The sequence below is a fragment of the Hippocampus bargibanti genome, linkage group LG11, assembly GCF_051943395.1.
Source record: "Hippocampus bargibanti isolate YZ-2025 linkage group LG11, ASM5194339v1, whole genome shotgun sequence".
NCBI lineage: Eukaryota > Metazoa > Chordata > Actinopteri > Syngnathiformes > Syngnathidae > Hippocampus > Hippocampus bargibanti.
The window spans coordinates 18,945,469-18,968,604 of NC_142744.1; the positions used below are offsets into that span (position 1 = coordinate 18,945,469).

At 41.6% G+C, this 23,136-nt stretch overlaps 1 protein-coding gene and 1 long non-coding RNA gene across 2 annotated transcripts in view; both read right to left on the minus strand.

Annotated features, from left to right (window-relative positions):
* The window catches only part of agap3 (ArfGAP with GTPase domain, ankyrin repeat and PH domain 3), a 116,179-nt gene that overhangs the window by 36,851 nt on the left and 56,192 nt on the right, over positions 1–23,136 (minus strand). Inside the window, exon 12 of the mRNA XM_089008929.1 lies at positions 16,755–16,904. Coding sequence (XP_088865055.1) covers positions 16,755–16,904 — 150 coding nt within the window. The remainder of the gene's footprint in view (positions 1–16,754; positions 16,905–23,136) is intronic.
* Positions 7,458–11,325, minus strand: LOC148891861 (uncharacterized). The gene is made up of 3 exons (XR_016116507.1): positions 9,954–11,325; positions 9,812–9,874; positions 7,458–8,388 (listed from the first exon to the last, which is right to left on the minus strand). It is a non-coding gene; the product is annotated as an uncharacterized LOC148891861 (long non-coding RNA).

The following is a 23,136-nucleotide window of genomic DNA, read 5'->3' on the forward strand; positions in this document are numbered from 1 at the left end:
AAACAGGAAACAGTTACTCCGGGAACTGTGTTGTTGCTTTCCACAGAGAGACAGACAGGTGTGGGGGTAGTGAGGACATCAGAGGACAAATGGACACATCGGCTGGCCTTCGGCAAAACTATATGACTGTCTGCGAGTGACAGTGGGGGAGGGGTGGGGGGAAAGAGGCAGCTTTGTTTCTTGTAAGTGATTTTATAAATGTGATATTAACCTGTGCTACCGTTGGGCGAAGGGAGAGAAGGATGGGACAATTTGCGGGGGTTGTCAGCTCGCCATCCGTCTGATTTCCTGATATTTGACATCACTTTCCCTTCTTCTTCCCCCTCCGGATGCCATTATGAAACCGGGAGAGATGGGTGGTGGGGGTACCGGGGTCGGGGGGTGGATACAGGGGCCTGAGGGAAGCAGGGAAGGAGGGAGGGCCGGTCGGTAGATGGGCCCCATATTGCTCTCCTTTTACCACCCTGTGTGGTGCTGGCAGCCTCCTCTATTGTCTCCCATCAAAAGCTCATTGTAGTGTGGCAAACTCCATTCATTTCCCTGAGCACCGACCCAGCCCCCGGGGGCCGAGTGCAGGAGGACAAGAAGGCTCCGGGATTATTGCTGTTGTCGTTGCCAGTTGCACATGCCGTAATGTGCAGTGCGGCGCCATTAGCCAGTGTACAACATTAGGCCTAATTCAGTCATTACCTTTAGGGAGATGGGGCTGTGTTGGAGGAGTGGGATGCGCTCAGCGGGGGATTGAAGATGCGAACGTCGAGGAAGAGGAGCGTGATAGTAAGGGTGGGGGAAACATGCGCTGAGGAGGCCCCACCGATGTTTTGTTTGGCAGTAGGCAAAAGTGTCAGCGGCGGCACGTGAGACCTGATCTAAGGTGAGCTAATTGGATTTTTGGAGCGTTTGGTTGTAGTTTTTGTGTGGGTGGCGGCTTACCGTCACAATGGACCGTATGTGACATGAGGCAGTAATTACAAAATCCATTTAAAATCAATTACTGACTTTCCCCCCTCCCAAAAAAAGTGGAAAGTGAATTATAAAAATGTTTGCTCTACTCCAGTGGATGACCGAATACTCACAGCTCAGCACATATGGAAGAGCTTTTCCGCTGAATACTGAATGTTTTTGTTTTTCTTTTGTATTTTTTCCAGGTGCTTGCTTGGAAACAGTACACTGTAAATTATATTCGTTTGAGGGGGCTGCTACATAAAAAGTCCATTGCATTGCATTCTAATGATTGTGAATCATATGCATATTTTTGTTTTGTTATTCATGGTGTGCTACGCTCTGCATCCGCCACGAATGGTCAGGTTGCAATGCAAAGTACCAAGTTATAAGATTAACTTTCACCACTACACGACACATGTGGCTAAGTTTGAATTGCATCAGGTCTTATATTGCCCTAATATGAGAAGGCCAAATCATTATCTTGTGGATTTGGGAAGACACACAGGATAAACATTTGGAGATAGTGAGATTTTCCTGGGAAAAACAAGCAAACAAACAAGAAATACAAAATATGTTGTTACACATTTGCTGTTAGTGTACTGTTGCAGTTTTGTGCCATCTTTGAACTAAAAAAAATCAACACAGTGATTAGAATAAGAAAACTCTTCCAGTATGTGGTAAGATGGGCAATACCGTATCCCTTTTGATTGTCTCCACGACTCTTTCAGACTAAACAATTAGAAGTCAAATCAATAAAGGTTATCTCAATGTTTCAGCCTGAGAAGCCATTAAAAAAAGAGAACGTTGAATCACATGAATAAATATAGCTGCACTGCTGGTGTTGTCTTGAATGGGAGCACACAGCCACACATGTAGCGCATCCTGGTCCAGGCGTCTGTTTCAATTTCCCTGCTTGCCTCCAACAGCCCCCCTGAGACGAATCATTAGCTGGCTCAGACAGCTGGGGGCACGGCGGTCCTCCGTATGCCACCCCCGCTCACCAACGACGTCCTACCCCAGGCTTCCTCCTCCCTCTTGATGCTAACGTCTGTCCTGCCAGCCCTGCGCCGTATGGCGGGGCGGCGAGACGGGAGCTGCAAACCGCCTCCGCCGTGACAGCCAGCATTTGTTTAATGTCGCTTGAGGTTAAAGGGGAGGGCTACGCCTCAAGGGGTGGTGCTCTTACCAGAGCCGTGAACACCTCTAATTATCAATTTCGGCCCCTAATGTTGTGGAAAATGACCCCCAGGTTTGCTCATCCTCTTCCTGAAACAAAGATGGAGAAAGGTATCTCCCTGTGAAAGAACGTCGAACTCGAGGTTTGCGCAACCTATCGCCCTGGGGCATATTGGGTTCATGAGAGCAAGTGACTGCACTTTTGATGAGACACGGCCCACAAATGCAGACAGATCAATGGCAGCACAACACTGAATGATGACAGTTTGTGAAGATAACACGATGAGCAGTTTGTTTACCATCAACGATTAGTGAGTTAAAAAAAGATCATATATTTCTAATATTATCGCAAAATGTGTCCAATATATTTGTACATAGGCTTCCCTGACCCAATTAACTCATTCACTGCCATTCACAAATTGATTCGGGAATTGAAAATATGATGTAGAGCGCCATCCCGGAATTTGTTCGAATTTTATTTCATGCTTGGGTGCCGATAAAGCGCTGACTATGGCCTCTGGCAATGTTTTTTATAATAATAATAATAATAATAATAATAATAATAATAATAATAATAATAATAATAATAATAATAATAATGCTGACATTTTAAGCGCCTTTCAAAGCTCTCAAGCACACTTTACAGTCACGGAAAAGCATAGGTACTGTAATAAATAAAATACAATCACAAATAGAATGCAATAAATAAAATACCGTACAATTATAAATAGAAACAAGAGAGAGACCTACACAGAAAATGCAACTTTAAATAGGTGGGTTTTGAGATGGGATTTGAAAGTGGGAAGAGAATCGATGTTACGAATGTTTACATACATGTTTTACCCATGTATATATGTAACTGTATTGCATCATCATCATAAGGTGGCTGTGCTATTTACAGTACAATAGTTCAGTTTTTTGTTTCATTAACTTTTTTTCACATTTTTTCGCACACACACACAAACACACACACACGCACGCACGCACGCACACACACACACACACACACACACACACACACACACACACACACATATATATATATATATATATATATATATATATATATATATATATATATATATATATATATATATATATATATATATATACAGTAAAGTCTCGTTATATCGATATCGGATATATCGATAGTCCCGGTTATATCGATACTATTTCTATGCACGCACGGAGGAAATTACATGCAAGCAGGGTCGGATATATCGATAGTCCCGGTTATATCGATATTTTTTCGGACTCCCTTGAATATCGATATAACGAGACTTTACTGTATATGTGTATAGGGCGGCTTGGTAGTCAAGTGGTTAGCACACCGGCGGTGTAGTGCAGAGGTCGCCGGTTCGCCTCCCTGTGTGGTGTTTGCATGTTCTCCCCGGACCCGCGTGGGTTTTCTCCGGGTCCTCCGGTTTCCTCCCACACTCCAAAAAACATGCATGGCAGGCAGATTGACCACTTCAAATTGTCCCTCGGTGTGATTGTGAGAGTGACTGTTGTATGTCTTTGTGTGAGATGAGATATATATGTATATCTCATATATATATATATCTCACTTTCTTATATTTGCCCTACGTACAGTTTTTTTCCACCACATACATACCTCCTTTCAATTGCTGCTGTGGACTGCAAATTTCCGCATTGTGGGACTATTAAAGGCTTTCTGATTCTGATTTGCTTTCCATTTCTGACTTCTCAACAACTGAAGGATCATATTGCAAATATGTAGTGGAAAAAGTCATTTCATTGTTATTCAAGAAGCTGTGTGCGCCCAACGATGTGATTCCGCCAGGCCCCTTGACACGGCAGCCCTGCCTGTCCTCAATCAAACGGCTGCAATTAATGGCAAAAATTAGAAACAATCACCGCCTCCCCCTTATTATCCTCAATTAGAGTGTGCTAATCAAGGCCCGATCGCGCTCTGCTGCTCTCTCCAAACTAAATGTCAAACTTCATTACGGCCCGCCATCGAAATCAAACCCCCTGAACAAACCATCACCTTCACATCGGGAGGCCCGGCACCAAAAACATGCTGCTGCAGAAAAAAGACAGTGCATCAATTTTGTAATGTAATACTTTTCTAGGCTCAATGTACATTCATGCAACAACTGGGGAGGAGGCACTCATTGATGAGTGAATGGACTGTGAATGGAACTCAGTATTTTAGATTTCCACCCCAAAAACATTATTGGGGGGGGGGGGGTACAGGTTGAGGGGTCTTTTTATGTTTCCTCAAATCAGCTCGAAAAAGTCTGCATTCTTTTTACAATGTTGCAGATGTAAGAAATCCTCCAGTCATTACCTTTAGGGAGATGGGGCTGTGTTGGAGGAGTGGGATGCGCTCAGCGGGGGATTGAAGATGCGAACGTCGAGGAAGAGGAGCGTGATAGTAAGGGTGGGGGAAACATGCGCTGAGGAGGCCCCACCGATGTTTTGTTTGGCAGTAGGCAAAAGTGTCAGCGGCGGCACGTGAGACCTGATCTAAGGTGAGCTAATTGGATTTTTGGAGCGTTTGGTTGTAGTTTTTGTGTAGGTGGCGGCTTACCGTCACAATGGACCGTATGTGACATGAGGCAGTAATTACAAAATCCATTTAAAATCAATTACTGACTTTCCCTCCTCCCAAAAAAAGTGGAAAGTGAATTATAAAAATGTTTGCTCTACTCCAGTGGATGACCGAATACTCACAGCTCAGCACATATGGAAGCGCTTTTCCGCTGAATACTGAATGTTTTTGTTTTTCTTTTGTATTTTTTCCAGGTGCTTGCTTGGAAACAGTACACTGTAAATTATATTCGTTTGAGGGGGCTGCTACATAAAAAGTCCATTGCATTGCATTCTAATGATTGTGAATCATATGCATATTTTTGTTTTGTTATTCATGGTCTGCTACGCTCTGCATCCGCCACGAATGGTCAGGTTGCAATGCAAAGTACCAAGTTATAAGATTAACTTTCACCACTACACGACACATGTGGCTAAGTTTGAATTGCATCAGGTCTTATATTGCCCTAATATGAGAAGGCCAAATCATTATCTTGTGGATTTGGGAAGACACACAGGATAAACATTTGGAGATAGTGAGATTTTCCTGGGAAAAACAAGCAAACAAACAAGAAATACAAAATATGTTGTTACACATTTGCTGTTAGTGTACTGTTGCAGTTTTGTGCCATCTTTGAACTAAAAAAAATCAACACAGTGATTAGAATAAGAAAACTCTTCCAGTATGTGGTAAGATGGGCAATACCGTATCCCTTTTGATTGTCTCCACGACTCTTTCAGACTAAACAATTAGAAGTCAAATCAATAAAGGTTATCTCAATGTTTCAGCCTGAGAAGCCATTAAAAAAAGAGAACGTTGAATCACATGAATAAATATAGCTGCACTGCTGGTGTTGTCTTGAATGGGAGCACACAGCCACACATGTAGCGCATCCTGGTCCAGGCGTCTGTTTCAATTTCCCTGCTTGCCTCCAACAGCCCCCCTGAGACGAATCATTAGCTGGCTCAGACAGCTGGGGGCACGGCGGTCCTCCGTATGCCACCCCCGCTCACCAACGACGTCCTACCCCAGGCTTCCTCCTCCCTCTTGATGCTAACGTCTGTCCTGCCAGCCCTGCGCCGTATGGCGGGGCGGCGAGACGGGAGCTGCAAACCGCCTCCGCCGTGACAGCCAGCATTTGTTTAATGTCGCTTGAGGTTAAAGGGGAGGGCTACGCCTCAAGGGGTGGTGCTCTTACGAGAGCCGTGAACACCTCTAATTATCAATTTCGGCCCCTAATGTTGTGGAAAATGACCCCCAGGTTTGCTCATCCTCTTCCTGAAACAAAGATGGAGAAAGGTATCTCCCTGTGAAAGAACCTCGAACTCGAGGTTTGCGCAACCTATCGCCCTGGGGCATATTGGGTTCATGAGAGCAAGTGACTGCACTTTTGATGAGACACGGCCCACAAATGCAGACAGATCAATGGCAGCACAACACTGAATGATGACAGTTTGTGAAGATAACACGATGAGCAGTTTGTTTACCATCAACGATTAGTGAGTTAAAAAAAGATCATATATTTCTAATATTAGCGCAAAATGTGTCCAATATATTTGTACATAGGCTTCCCTGACCCAATTAACTCATTCACTGCCATTCACAAATTGATTCGGGAATTGAAAATATGATGTAGAGCGCCATCCCGGAATTTGTTCGAATTTTATTTCATGCTTGGGTGCCGATAAAGCGCTGACTATGGCCTCTGGCAATGTTTTTTATAATAATAATAATAATAATAATAATAATAATAATAATAATAATAATAATAATGCTGACATTTTAAGCGCCTTTCAAAGCTCTCAAGCACACTTTACAGTCACGGAAAAGCATAGGTACTGTAATAAATAAAATACAATCACAAATAGAATGCAATAAATAAAATACCGTACAATTATAAATAGAAACAAGAGAGAGACCTACACAGAAAATGCAACTTTAAATAGGTGGGTTTTGAGATGGGATTTGAAAGTGGGAAGAGAATCGATGTTACGAATGTTTACATACATGTTTTACCCATGTATATATGTAACTGTATTGCATCATCATCATAAGGTGGCTGTGCTATTTACAGTACAATAGTTCAGTTTTTTGTTTCATTAACTTTTTTTCACATTTTTTCGCACACACACACAAACACACACACACGCACGCACGCACACACACACACACACACACACACACACACACGCACACACATATATATATATATATATATATATATATATATATATATATATATATATATATATATATATATATATATATATATATATATACACAGTAAAGTCTCGTTATATCGATATCGGATATATCGATAGTCCCGGTTATATCGATACTATTTCTATGCACGCACGGAGGAAATTACATGCAAGCAGGGTCGGATATATCGATAGTCCCGGTTATATCGATATTTTTTCGGACTCCCTTGAATATCGATATAACGAGACTTTACTGTATATGTGTATAGGGCGGCCCGGTAGTCAAGTGGTTAGCACACCGGCGGTGTAGTGCAGAGGTCGCCGGTTCGCCTCCCTGTGTGGTGTTTGCATGTTCTCCCCGGACCCGCGTGGGTTTTCTCCGGGTCCTCCGGTTTCCTCCCACACTCCAAAAAACATGCATGGCAGGCAGATTGACCACTCCAAATTGTCCCTAGGTGTGATTGTGAGAGTGACTGTTGTATGTCTTTGTGTGAGATGAGATATATATGTATATCTCATATATATATATATCTCACTTTCTTATATTTGCCCTATGTACAGTTTTTTTCCACCACATACGTACCTCCTTTCAATTGCTGCTGTGGACTGCAAATTTCCGCATTGTGGGACTATTAAAGGCTTTCTGATTCTGATTTGCTTTCCATTTCTGACTTCTCAACAACTGAAGGATCATATTGCAAATATGTAGTGGAAAAAGTCATTTCATTGTTATTCAAGAAGCTGTGTGCGCCCAACGATGTGATTCCGCCAGGCCCCTTGACACGGCAGCCCTGCCTGTCCTCAATCAAACGGCTGCAATTAATGGCAAAAATTAGAAACAATCACCGCCTCCCCCTTATTATCCTCAATTAGAGTGTGCTAATCAAGGCCCGATCGCGCTCTGCTGCTCTCTCCAAACTAAATGTCAAACTTCATTACAGCCCGCCATCGAAATCAAACCCCCTGAACAAACCATCACCTTCACATCGGGAGGCCCGGCACCAAAAACATGCTGCTGCAGAAAAAAGACAGTGCATCAATTTTGTAATGTAATACTTTTCTAGGCTCAATGTACATTCATGCAACAACTGGGGAGGAGGCACTCATTGATGAGTGAATGGACTGTGAATGGAACTCAGTATTTTAGATTTCCACCCCAAAAACATTATTGGGGGGGGGGGTACAGGTTGAGGGGTCTTTTCATGTTTCCTCAAATCAGCTCGAAAAAGTCTGCATTCTTTTTACAATGTTGCAGATGTAAGAAATCCTCTTGAAACAGAGCCTCGGGTCCACCAAAAATCTTTAGAAAAGCATCCATGTATTATCCACACATTCGGGAATACGATATTTATAAGTCTACAATCCATCCTTATTACAAAGGGATATTTGCATCAATTACTTTTTTTAGAGGGTTGTGTGAGGAAGGCCATCCGACGTAAAAGCTTTGCCAAACAAACATGCGGATCAAATCTCTGAAGATGGTGGACACTGGATTCGCTGTGGTGACCCCTTGAAGGGAAAAGTCCAAAGGAAAAGAAGAAGAGGAAGAGTTACCCTAAGAAATTGTATTCCATCTTTAGGACAGCATTTACCCAAATGACAAACTTGATTTCAAAATCATAAAAATCAATCATTACCAATATTTAAAAATTTGATCGACTTCAAGATGGCGCCACGAGAGTGGCTGCCTATGCAGTGTGTATTTTGTTTTTCTACTTGGTTGTCAGCCAATCAAATCATAGGGCACAAAAAGGCGAACAACCTACCACACTCACACCTTGGGAGGATTTCCAGCAACCTGTCTGACACAAAGGGCCAGTTTTTTACTGTTACTGCAAAGAGCCACAACATACACATCGGTGGCGGATGCTGGTATGTCCACTCTCCGTTCCATCCATCCATCCATCCATCCATCTTCTGCCGCTTATCCGGGGTCGGGTCGCGGGGGCAGCAGCTTCAGTAGGGAAGCCCAGACTTCCCTCTCCCCAGCCACTTCTTCCAGCTCGTCCTGGCGGATCCCGAGGCGTTCCCATGCCAGCTGGGAGACATAGTCTCTCCAGCGTGTTCTGGGTCGTCCCCGGGGTCTCCTGCCAGTGGGGCATGCCCGGAACACCTCACGAGGGAGACGTCCCGGGGGCATCCTAATCAGATGCCTGAGCCACCTCATCTGGCTCCTCTCGATGTGGAGGAGAAGCGGCTCGACTTTGAGCTCCTCCCGGATGACCGAGCTTCTCACCTTATCTCTAAGGGAGAGCCCGGACACCCGACGGAGAAAGCTCATTTCGGCCGCTTGCATCCGGGATCTCGTTCTTTCGGACACAACCCATAGCTCGTGACCATAGATGAGGGTTGGGACGTAGATCGACCGGTAGATTGAGAGCTTTGCTTTTTGGCTCAGCTCCTTCTTCACCACGACAGATCAGTACAAAGTCCGCATCACGGCAGACGCCGCACCGATCCGCCTGTCGACCTCTCGATCCCTTTCACCCTCACTCGTGAACAAGACACCCAGATACTTAAACTCCTCCACTTGAGGCAAAATCTCCTCCCCGACTCGGAGAGGGCACTCCACCCTTTTCCGACTGAGAACCATTGTCTCAGATTTATATAGAGAGAGAGAGAGAGAGAGAGAGAGAGAGAGAGAGAGAGAGAGAGAGAGAGAGAGAGAGAGAGAGTGAGACCTCAACTTAGGAACTTAATTGGTTCCCAGACAGAGTGTGTAAGGCGAAAAGTGTGTATCTCAAAAAACAATTTCCCATGGGAAACCATTAAAATGGGAATAATCCGTTCCCGGGTTTCCATCAAATATACTTTTAAACTAAATAAGCCTTAAAACTACACACAACATGCCTTATCCTATGTATAATAAATGTGCTATTGTATTGTAATGAAAGAAATACACTGAATTGTATCATCAAGTCACTTTATTTACATTTGTGATGGTCATTTATGGCTTGATGGAATGGCGTTGGAGGTCGAAGGTCAAAGGCAATTGCTGTTTGGAAAGAGAGGCACATTACATGAGGACTGTAATTAAAGAAATAAACTGTGCTGTAAAATAAAGTTTTATTTACCTTTTTGATGGTCGTTGATGGCTTATGGAAGGAGAGTCACCTTCCATAAGGACTGTTGGTAACTTAACCTCTGGTGCTGTTCGGTCGTGTGCTTCCGCCGAAGATCACTCCGCCAGCCGTGGTGGGTATGTATTATGAAAATAGTGCTTATTATAAGGTTTAATTTTCATAAATTTGACGTTTGTAAGACGAAAAGTTTGTAAGTTAAGGTGTTTGTAAGTTGAGGTCTCACTGTATATATATATAGTAAAGTCTCGTTATATCGATATTCTCGGGAGTCGGAAAAAATATCGATATAACCAGACTATCGATATATCTGATCCTGCGGCATGTAAATGTTCTCCTTGTGTTCATAAAAATAGTATCGTAATAAGCAGTACTATCGATATAACCGATATCAATATAACGAGACTTTACTGTGTATATACTGTATAGTATATACAGTGGGACCTTGGCTTACGAACTTCCCAGACAAAGTGTGTAAGGCGAAAAGTGTGTATTCCAAAAATTATGTTCCCATAGGAAACCATTAAAATGAGAATAATCCGTTCCCAGGTCCCCATAAAACATAAATTTCTACTTTCTAATTTTCTAAGCCTGAAAACTACACAAAATATACGTTGTTTTATGTATAATAAATGTGCTATAGTATTATGATTAAAGAAATAAACTGTACTATACAATAAAGTCATTTTATTTACCTTTGTGATGGTCGTTAATGGCTTGATGGAATGGAGTACCTGGTTTCCTTAGCATTAAACACTTGATGAGGAACATAGGCTTCTTTCACCATTTTGAGGAATGATCCCTTGTAGGTGCTTTCTCTGTGATAATTGTATCTAGTTCTTCATCAATGTGATCTGTTTAGCTGGGTTGATAGCTTTTTGCATCAAGTGTACAGATGACTTGTGCGGGTTATTTGTGGAGCCTGATTGATGGGATATTTAACCTTCCAGTCTACACTCTGCTTTTGAACTATCAAAGTTGAAGTGGGTCCAAATTTCACTGTTTTCTATGCATTTTCTCACCATTTTATCTGTTTTTTCACATTTGTTTTTTTTTTGTTTCAAGCTCTGTCCTCTCCCTTGTGTGTGTGTGTTTTCTCACTCTCTCTCTGTCCAATCACGTGGCTTTAACCGACGGCTGGGGGCGGGAAATAGAGGACAAAAAAAAAGTCTGCTTTCCTTGTTTGGAGAACGGGCTCGTTCATGACACACACACACACATACACACACACACACACACACACACACACACACACACACACACACACACACACACACACACACAGACACGCGCGCACACACACACACACACACACACACACACACACACACACGCACACACACACACACACACACACACACACACACACACACACACACACACTGGCGGAGTAATCTTCGGCGGAAGAACACCAAAGCACACGACCGAACAGCACCCCAGCCGGCCTACCTTTCCACACCCCTTCTCTGAATGCACACGTCGATCGCCTCCAAGGATTTCTTTACAGATACTTTTGCTGTTATGGGACCGAAAAAACCCCGCCACAGGCTCGTGTTCAGCCGAAGAAGTCAAAAAACAAATTTACAGTCGAGGAGAAGAAGGAGATCATTGAAAAACACGAACAAGGTGTGCGTTTGTCTGATTTAACGGCCCAGTACAGATATGCTAAGTCCATCATTGCTACCATCCTTCGCAACAGAGAAGCCATCAAAGGTGTGTGTGTTACCGCTATCCGGCGACAGCATGAATGAAGCAATTATATGCGAGAAAGCACGGCAAATTCACTCTGATATCCTTGAAAGCAGCATGGAAGAATTTGTGGCGCGCATGCATTCTTGAGAGGGACTTTGAAGGATTTGATCCTCATGACTCTTGTTTTGGACGACATTGTTTCCATTGGACAGAACATGGGGCTCGTAGTGGATGCAGATGAGATTGAGGAGCTTGTTGCTGACCATAATGAGGCCCTCAATACAGAGGATTTGATTTGCCTTCAAGAGGCCAAGCAGAAGCAAGCCATTCAGGAGTTATCATCTGAGGGCGAGGAGGGGGAAATGGTTGCAGCATCAAGTGAGAGCATCAACACAATGTTGGCTAAGTGGATGATGTGCAGGCTTTTATTGAACAGTTACATCCAGAAAAGACTGTGGCTATGAGAATCATCAACATGATGAATGATAATGCGATGCCTCAGTTTCGGAAGACCTTACAAGTCAGAAAGCAACAGGTGACAATTAAGAGCCATCAACGACCATCACAAATGTAAATAAAGTGACTTTATTATACAGTGCAGTGTATGTCTTTCATTACAATACAATAGCACATTTATTATACATAGAATAAGGTATATTGTGTGTAGTTTTAAGGCCTATTTAGTTGCAAATTATATTTTATGGAGACACACACACACACACAGGCACACTGTATATAGTATGTATGTATGTGTGTGTGTGTGTGTGTGTGTGTGTGTGTGTGTGTGTGTGTGTGTGTGTGTGTGTGTGAGCGTGCGTGCGTGTGTGTGTGTGTGTGTGTGTGTGTGTGTGTGCGCGTGCGTGCGTGTGTGTGTGCGTGTGCGTGTACAACTATTTTGTCCCCCCTTGCAGTCTGAAAGCAATCGCCTCTGATACACATGGGGTCACATCAGCATGATCGCATCCCTTCCCGTAGGTTGGCCACCCGTGATTTCAATTGTGCTATTAACCTACTCTGAATGTTTTTGGAATGTCAGAAGAAACCATAGTACAAAAAGAAAACCCACGCAGGCATTGGGAGAACATGCAAACTTCACAATGCAAAGCCGCAGCCGAACCCCGCACCTCTGCACTGGGAAGCCGTAGTTGGAAAATTTGACAAATTCACATTTTCAACCTGGCTATGAGCATCTTGCTTTTAATTCACAACCAAAGATTGAAGTGTAACAAGGAGGTTAAGCAGACATGCGACGCATTAAGAATGGCTGTCCTTGTAAGCACCAGGATTAAAAAAAATAAAAAGGGCCTGGATTTAATCAAAAAATCAGCGCTCAATATTCAAGAGCTGTTGCGATGTGTGCGTCTGCCTTGGCACAATAGCTTTACAAATGAGCACATTCTCTAAATAATATGGAAATGGTTACGTGGTCTTAGACGTATTCATTCTCGGCCGAATCATCAATCTGATGGTTTTTTTTTTTGCATTCCACGGTTGCTGTTCCTTTCCGTGTTAACCTGCAACCTTCGCCAAGGATAATGGAGTGACGGGGCTTCATTTAGGCCCCCAGCAGGAACACACTTCACCGTGGAACACCCTCCATTGATTGTTGAACAGGGTTGCGTTATGATGGAAGACTGGCGACGCATTTCAATCATGTTTTCTGAGAGTGTCTATGATCACTGACCACAATGTTTGGTATCACTGCACCATTCCATCAAAGCTGTATCAAAATATTGGTTCTTAGTGGGGGGCCTTTAATATTAAAAAAAAATCACAAATGTGTATCCAAATTAAAAGGATTTACAAAAATTTACTGACTAAAAACGTCTGCCACTGACAATTTTAAAATTCGTATTTAAAACAATTATTCTTTATCTGCAAACAAAATGAAACATGCATCAGTTACAAAGTAACCAAAACTAGCGATCCAATTTCAAATTTGTGTGGCCACTAATAGTTTCGGTGTCAGTATGGAGACTCGGGAAATACAGATACAGATACCGGTGTCTGTGGCGCACCCAAAAGCTTTGATTTTCTTCAAAAGATGAGCCTGCGCCTTATACGCAGTTGCGCGTTATATGTGAAGTAATATTGAGCCACAACAGGTCACATAACTACTGTCACTCCATTTCCCCCTGTAGAAGAAGTAGTGTGTAACCCAAACCTCTACTGTAGCGCCTTATATGTGGTGTGCCTTATATTTGAAACGTGTATTTTTTCATACATTACATTTGGAAAACATTTTTCATTCATTGAAGGTGCACCTTATAGTCCGTTGTGCCTTATATATGGAAAAAGTTTTAAAATACACCATTCATTGGGGGTATGCCTCATACTCCGGTGCGCCTTATACATGGGAAAATATGGCATTTTTTGGGGAAAAAGTGACTAAGGTTAGTGCCTCAACATGGCAAAATGTGGACAAAAAGGGAAAAAGACAGATTAGCAGAATAACTTGTCCGTCCGACCTCAAGTATTGTGTCGTCTCCGCGATTTTAGCTGTTGTAGTAGTTCAAAGCTTCTTTGATCTGTGACATTGCTTCCATTAGCTCTGATTGAAACCAAAAGACATGTGCATGCATTCATGCTCGCGCTGACGCACAGCAGAGAGCAGCAGACTGTAGAGAGCTGAGGCACAATGCGCTCGAGATGGGGTAGCGACAAGCAAAACGTTGAACTGAAATTCAATTTTGTCAACTAATGCCCGGATTAATTTTAGCAATTTTCCCCTCAAATTTCAAGAGGAACTATGATGAAAAAAAAATCGGGAATTCTGGGAAAATCTGGAGGACCTTTTTATCTGTTCAAAGTATTTTTTTTTTTATTTTACTACATGAAGAAGAATGCTTCTTTTCAATTGCAGCTTTGGTTACTTTGTCCTTTTTTCTTTAGCTGAACTCAATACAAAATCGATTTGGAATGTGAATTGAAGTCAATGTGTATGCTGACGGCCGCGATGTCCAAGGCAGATGTGATCGCGCTGCGCCTCCAAATGAGCGAGTGGGCTCGTGCATCGCGACAACGAGGGTCTCGCAGTCGGCCTCCTGCAGCGCTCATAAAAGTGCGCTCTTTAAACTGCCGTGGCCCATGGGAGAGGGCGGGGAGGTATGGGGATGGAGTGGGGGCGAGGGTGTACTATTGTGGGGTGGGGGGTGTCGCCGCCGCCAATCTAATGAGAACCACCAGAGTGCAAACATGCATGGAAATGACTGTTATTCTGTTGATGTGCATTTAAGTGCTTTTTTACTGCCAAGCACAAAGAGAAGGAAATAACTGGTGATGAATGGTATCCCCAAAAAACATTCATTTTCCTCCCCGCTAGAGAAAAGAGGAGCAAGCGCGGGGTGTGGGGTATGCGGGAGGCCTATAACGGAAGGCAAAGACGCGCACACTGAATATATTATTTGACTTCAGTCGGCACGGCAAGGTTGGCAGGAAGTTAACCTTTGGTGTGACTCGGGGCCGCGCACACTCAAAAGGTCACATAGATGATCGCTGACATGATCCGCTCTTCAGCTAAATGAGCCTCCATACGAAGCTAGGAATGATTACAACAATTGTAGACTTTGTTTCCCCCTGATTTTATATTTGTAGGTTGGTACATAAAGATGGAAAATGGAAGTGTAGGTAATCATTACTGCAACATCACACCCCTTTTAACAACATCTGATTCAATTGTTTTCATTAATTCTTGCAGGTAAATCATTCTCAAAATCATCGTACTGTATTTGGATTTATCTATGTTAACCGCAGGATCAAAGGTAAAAAAGTGTTATGGCGCTCACATACAATGTAATATCAACACTACTCTCCATAGGAAGTCCAAGATGGCGCCCAAGTAGGCAGCCGTCATCAAGTACTCTCACGAGTCTTGCTTTAGTCAGTGAAAAGGTCGGTGCTGTTGGACAGTCTGTGGTTGGATGGATGGGCTCCTCAACCCATAATGAGAAGAAAATAGCGTCACTGCGGGGCGCTGATGCGTATGTGCAACTGTCGCGGCTTGGAATTGAAGCAAATTTACATGGGAGAGGAGATGTGAGGCAATCTCTTTTTGTCAACGGATGCTACAGCTTCGTGTTTGCTTTCAACATTTAGCTTGTAGCAAACATACACATTTCACCATGACGTCCCTGATCCACTGGTGAAAAGGACACTTTGATTCTCTCCACTTTCATCTGGAACTGCTTCATACAAAGAGGGTGCAGAAAGTGCTTCAGATTGAATGACTGTGTCTTTGTGTTGTCATATCATATTGTTCTTTTGTTGTTTTGACTTCAAGATGGCGTCACGAGAGTGGCTGCCTTTCCAGCAGCTCCTGTATTTTTGTTTTTCTACTTCTTTTCCTTTCCTCTTCTTTCCATAACTTTGCTGCTGTGAAATATAAAATTCCCCCCTGCGAAACTAATAAAGGCTAATCCAATCCAGTTAAGTGCCAATCAGAATCAGAATCAGAAAGACTTTAATCGACCCACAATGGAGAAATTTGCAATAGCTGCCAAAAGAGACAGAGGCTTTATAAGGTATCATGATCAGCAAGGAAATATTTTTCAGACATCTTGGAAAAAACAGTACATCGCCCCGAAAAAACACAACAAAAAATAACCAAACAAAATGAAAACAACAAGATCGGAATGGTTACCTAAAATGACGAAAGAAAAAAAAAAACCTTTGTGTGTCGGCTGGTTGTCTGCTCATGCTGCTTGCAAAAACTGCATTCTGTGGCTTTTTAACTTAAAGTGTATTTTAACTGTCATTATCACAACTTAATTGCAATTATTAAAAACAAACAATTACACTGAAATTAATCTCTGAAGAGGTAATTCATTCTGCTGTAATCCCCGCCCTACAAGGTGTTTCGACGTAGAAGGCACCTTTTATAAAATGCTTTTAGGTGCACTTTGTAGTACGGAAAATACGGTAATCTATAACAGGAGTCAGTCAAGTGATTTAATTTGAATTTGTCCTCGCTAAAGGTCTTGGATGACCTGGAGCCGATTGAGGTGACTTATGAGCAGTTTTGAACTTTCATTGAACATACATGTACATACACATATATGTATGAGATTCAAATGGAGAGCTTATTTATCTTTCAGTATTACTCACGGGCAGCGTTGCTCGTACTGGTGTTGATAGCATCGTTCCACTGATCAGTACTGGAAACGGAGAAGGAACGCTGGTGCATTCCATCCTTGCTGCTTCCAAACAAGGAAGGGGCCGTCTGTTGGGAAGAGCTGCTGTTTGAGTGCGGGGCACCTGGAGACAAGGCAAAGACATGTTTGCGAGTTAGCACACTTGTGAATGAGTTGAAAAAAAGAGTCAAAAAGATTCAAATTTATTATTTTTTTTTTCCTGTAGAAGCACCCTCACAAACGCGAGCACGCGAGCATGAGCGTGCGACCATCCCCACACACACACACACACACACAATCAGCTCCTCTAATTAGGCCTTAATTAACAAGGTACACTCTGAAGGCTAATTATCTCTCCTCATCCATCTGACTGGCACATCCATCTTTATGCGTTGGCGTCAGCAGGCGCACTCCTCCGAACCTCCAATCAGGCAAGCCACTGATGCCTCTTCACTAATTCATGGGCTCAGCGGCACCATGCGGGGTGCTTCCTCCAGCTCGCGGGCGCATTCAGAATCATCATAAACCCACACCTCTTTGCCATTTATTAAGAGCAAGAAAAAAGATTAAAACTGCAATTCACCTCATGCTCCTTTTGTCAAGGCAAATAAATCTTCAAAATGATCATCAAATTATGACGACATGCCCCGGACGGCATTTCTCAGTCTTGATTGAGTCAAGTTATTAAAATGAGGAGAACAAGCTTAAGGAACACCATCAACAAAAATGAAGACTAGTGTTGGTTGAAAGTAACTCTGTGTAGAGTTTTGCAAAAATACATATTTGTGCCCGGTAAATTACTTTTATCTCACAGCACAGCTGCTGGTATCTGGTGGTACAAAAACAAAGCAAAAATGGCCACCCTTATATTCTATTTGGGGAAATGGACATATTATAATGCACATCCTCTGTGAAATGTGTGTTGATCTGTGAAACTGGGGTATGTACAAATATTTGTTCGTTTTTGGCATTGTTAACTCATTCACTGCCAGACGTGCAAAAATGTGTCTACTCCAGTGCCAGGGTTTTTGCCATTGTCACTCAAATTCCAGGAGCCTCAGAATATTGACTTGAAGGACTACATAAACATTCAATGCAGCGTAAGAAACCTTAGAATTTCTTCTTTCATGAGAAGAAAAAGTTAATTCTTAAATTATAAGTTATATGAGCTTGAAATGAGGGTGGCTGTCCAAAATACAATGCAATACGTATATATTGGTCTATATAGCGCTTTAACAACAGCTGAAGCTGGAAAAAAGGGAAATGCTGTCCCCTTGTGGAATCGAAAAAAAACATTGCTAGAGGCCATGGCCAGCACTTTATTGGCACCCAAACAAGAAAAAACAAAACCCAAACAAATTCGGGAATGGCACCACTCTACGCCACATTTTCAATTTCTGAATACATTTGTGAATGACAGTGAATGAGTTAGCGCACCCAGCCCAAAAAAGGCCACACAGTCAAAAAACTATGCAAGAATGCCAGAATAATGAACAGTAGTTCAATGTTAATGGAGAGGTGTGGGAATTCAAATAGAACATTAACAGAAGAATATATATTTTATTTTGCAAATACTACATATTCTTTATTTCATGCCTTTTATTTTAGGATTGCACATTAACTTATGAGGCCACATTAACTGAACAACTACATTATGTGTGTGTGTGTGTGTGTGTGTGTGTGTGTGTGTGTGTGTGTGTGTGTGTACGTGTGCGTGTGTGTGTGTTACGTGTGCGCGTGTGCGTGTGTGTGTGTGTGTGTGTGTGTGTGTGTGTGTGTGTGTGTGTGTGTGTGTGTCACACGGTAAACTAAGCGGCACGGGCGCTTGTTAGGATAATATGTCCTACTCATTATCTAGAGTAATAAGTGTATCAAATTCACATAATCATGTCTAATTAGTATCGGTAATTATCTTGTTGGGCCCAAGAATATTAATCTTGGTGTCCCAGAGGGGGAGGGAGCACCATCGCAGCACGAGTGTGAATGAGAATGACAGCGGGAGAATCACGCTGAGGCTGAGGCACGTAGAGGAAAATTAGCGCACAGAAATCAGAGCAGAAGAGGAGGAGTGGCGAGGGGAGGGGTTGGGTGGAGGAGGAAGAGTGAAAGCAATAAAATAAGAAACTTTGTTTCAATGGAAATACAGGCAGCATATGAACACTACAGATGCTAAATCATAACATCATCATACATAGATAATGAGTAGGACAATCATAAATTAGATTGTTTTTAAAGTAATCCCTCGGTTATCCAAACGTGTCAAAAATGGAAGAAAAAAATGAACATTGTTGATATGCAAGAGAGAAAGAGAGAGCGCGAGAGGGAGAGTGAGAGAGAGAGCGAGAGAGAGGGAAAGAGAGGGAGAGAGAAAGAACAAGTGAGAACGAGAGAGATGAAACCTTGTCACGCACGTGATTTCGACAAAATGTCAGAATGTATTTATATGTATGTATTTATATATTTTGAAATAACTTTGTGATAATACTCACCATTAATATGAATAGTTTTCCGTTCCTCATCATTGGTTGAAAAAAAATCCAGCCAACCGATCGGAATGAAAGTCAACTTGCCAGGTCCATAGGCGAAGTTACTGCTAGCTAGCCTGCACACTACTCATTAGCTTGCACGCTTGCTTTCTGCTGTCTCTCACAGAAGTACAGCTATATTGATGCTAACGTTAGCATGGGGCTTGTCAAAGCACCACTGATATTTAACTGTTTCATTCATGGAATTGTTTCATTGCAAATTAGAATCACGGCAGAACTTTTTCTCTCCACAAAGGCGACTCATTCCGTCCATTCAACCTTTGACATCAACAGTCATAGGTCAGTATCATGCAATCAAAATTGCACTTTTCGCCAACTGCTGCCCAAACAGGAAATGAACAGCGAAAAAGCGAGAATATGTATTTAGTTTTATCGGCGAGCCAGATGCTATCACCAAAAGAGCCATATATGGCTCGCGAGCCATAGGTTCCCGACACCTGCTCTAAACTGTCCAATGTTGTGACCGTTGTCACTGAAAGGGTTAAAATGGATACATTTCACAATGATGGGGGTAAAAGGTTTATTTCTGACCGAGATTCTGTCGCATTTGTGTTCAGAAAGTACATAAGCACCCATATCCTTATTTTGTTCACACATGAAATGTTCAAGCTGTGTTCCTTTAAGATACAACTAATTTCAAAATGAACAGAATTAGCCAGTCTTACTTCATGAATTGACTGACTTCTAAAGTTTGTTTTGTGTGTGTGCGTGTGTGCGTGTGTGTGCGCGTGTGTGTGTGTGTGTGACAAAAGTGATAAGCAAAAAAAGACAAAAGTTGCCTTGGCTGTTCCAACAATTATTCCAGACTTCCATGGTTTGCTTGAGTTACCAGGGCAACAACTGCAATAGCATTCCACTCAACACAAGCCAATCATTCAAAAGCTGTTTTTTTTTGTAATGAAGTTAAAATTACCACATATTGTTGCCTTAAAGAAAGTTTGACTCTCACCACTGAAAAACAGATAACGAACGACAAAAGAGATTCTACTGCTATTTAAAATTCAACAATCACATCTAATTGTCAAATTGGATGCTAATGATAAATGAATTATACATGGTGCACCCATTAGTCCCCACAGACCACTCCTGCATAAAGGGAACGATAATGTAATTACAGTGGAGAAATAATCATCGCCTTGTGGCATTCAAAAGAGCTAACAGCTCCAGCTAACAGTGCAGCACAGCCAATATGGATGGTAATAAACACGGCGATGGCTGTCAACTTTCGGAGGGTCAGTGAAGGCATCGAAAAGGTTTGATGTAAAGTTGTAAACACACTCCAAAAACAATTAAACGGTGCATACCAAATTTAAAAAAAAATTACAAAAGTAAAACTACCGTATTTTCCAGTGTATAAGGTGCACCCAAAAGCCTTCATTTTCTTCAAAGGAGGACTCTACGCCTTATACGCAGGTGCGCCTTGTATGTGAAGTAATATTGAGCCACAACAGGTCTCTCAACTATTGTCAGCAGCAACAACTCCATTTCCCTCTGTAGAAAAAGTAGTGTGTAACCCAAACCTCTACTGTAGCGCCTTCTAATGTGGTGTGCCTTATATTTGGAAAACTTGTATTTTTTCATACATTACATTTGGAAAACTTTTTTTCATTCATTGAAGGTGCACCTTATAGTTCGGTGCGCCTTATATCAGAATCGGAATCATCTTTATTGCCAAGTATGTAGAACACACAAGGAATTTGTTTCCTGTGGAACACGCTGCACGAGTATCATCATCAAAAAATTGCAAAGAGCCACTATACAGTTCTATTTGGGTTACTGTTTAAAGAGTTAATGGCTTGGGGGAAGAAGCTGTTTAAATGTCTGCTGAATTATATGGAAAACATTTGAAAATACACCATTCAGTGGGGGTGCGCCTTATACACTGAAAAATATGGTATTTTTTTATTTATGATATACTGGATTATTTCGTGATTTATTTTTATTATGTATTCCATGACTATCATCTACAATTAAGAAGCCAACCATTAATTCCAAAAATTGAATAGCGCAATTATTTTTAGATTAAAAATAGGCACCTTCTCTCAAGTATTCCCCTCTTTTTAATGAATGTAATTTCATATTTTGAAACGTTAAAATAAGTATTTTGCTAGCATATTTTTTCAAAATCAAAGCTTTCTGTACTGACCACAAAAAAAGTACATCAGCCTGTTTAATGTATTTTAGATTTCAAAAAAATGTGTGTAAAACAGTTTTAAACTTTATCCGAATATGATCTTGGGTTTAGATCAGAGTTGTTGATAGCTCTTCCCTGGACCTCACATGAAATTGTAAAAAAATTGCCTTTGACCCCAAATGGACACATTCCAGTCCAAATTGAAGCACGGGCACCCGTGGGCCATTTGGGATGGACCAAAACCCTGACTGTCCTTTCGTGGATAAACGCACAAGATGGACTAACTTTTAATCGTTTCAGTGTTTAGTTCTCATTATTTTGTTTTGTTTTTTGATTTGCCGATTAGCTTTAACTCATTTCAGGACAGTGATTACTGCAGTGCACACATTACCATATTATCAGGTACAGGGTGCATGAAAAGTTTAAAATCCTGAAAATCTTATAAGTAACCAAAAAAGGTAATCTGAAGTTATTTTTTTACATTTAAAACACGATTTAAACGGGCCAATTTGACCCGTATAAAAACATAATATAACATAAATTAACAGGAAGTGTAATTATAAGAGTGCCAGTTTGGGGGTGGATCCCATCAAACATTGTTGGTATCTCATTATTTACCATTTCAATGCACATGTGTGACATGAACCACATAGGCTGCTCGAAAGAATAGAATTGTTCTCTAATACAAAAAGTGTATAAAAATAAGATCATAGATACTCTCTATGGCAGTTTGAGGGAGGGAGGCGGTGGTGATAAATTGAAGCGATGGATTAAGCGGGAAGCGTCTCGCCTCACTTTAGAGCAAGGCCGTCAGCATGTTGATGAGCTGTGACGAGGCCTGACCCCTCAGTGGAGTTGTTGTCATTATGTACGAGTATTGGCATAATGACACACTCATGCTAATGCAGGGCTGGCATATCATCTGCTGCTGTGTAATACACGGCCATGATGATGATCATCATCATTTTTTGCTCTAACATGCTGAAGTCCTGCGATGTCCTCCCACTTCCACCACCCTACACTAATCTGAGCATATGTGCTACACCAGAATTAAAGCTGTTTTATTGTGTATTTGGTCATAAGGTAGATACAAGTCGGATTCTTTATGGGTTATTAAACAGATTTCTGACACCAATTATGAATTATGGTTCAAACTTGTTTTTTAAGCAAATCTGGTTTTTGAGATACAGGTATGTTCATTTATTTTATTCTTAAATTTGACTTTCTAAAAGCTTCCACGATATGCTTTTTATTTCTCTAACATTCAATGAATATTACAAACACATTTCAACATAACATAATCAATTATCACGCTTTCAAATTTCAACATGACATTATCAACAGATTATCTTTATTGTTATTATGATAAAAACATGATATATTCCCAAAAAAACTCAAATCAATGTTAAAAAACGCCTGTCAATTAAAAAAAACAATAATAGAAAAAGTCATTGACCAGTATGATACCAAATCACTCTTCATCATGTCATGTCAGAATACTGTATTGATATGAATGGCATTGATTTTCCAATTATCAGAGTATTATGGTTTTGTTTCTGCAAAGACTATTGATCAAAATTTTGAGCAGCTGGTATTCGGGCCATAATTATGATGACTTGGATTTACATTGCCGTTATTCAGCCCTTGTAGTTTAACAGCGTACGTCTGACATTGGA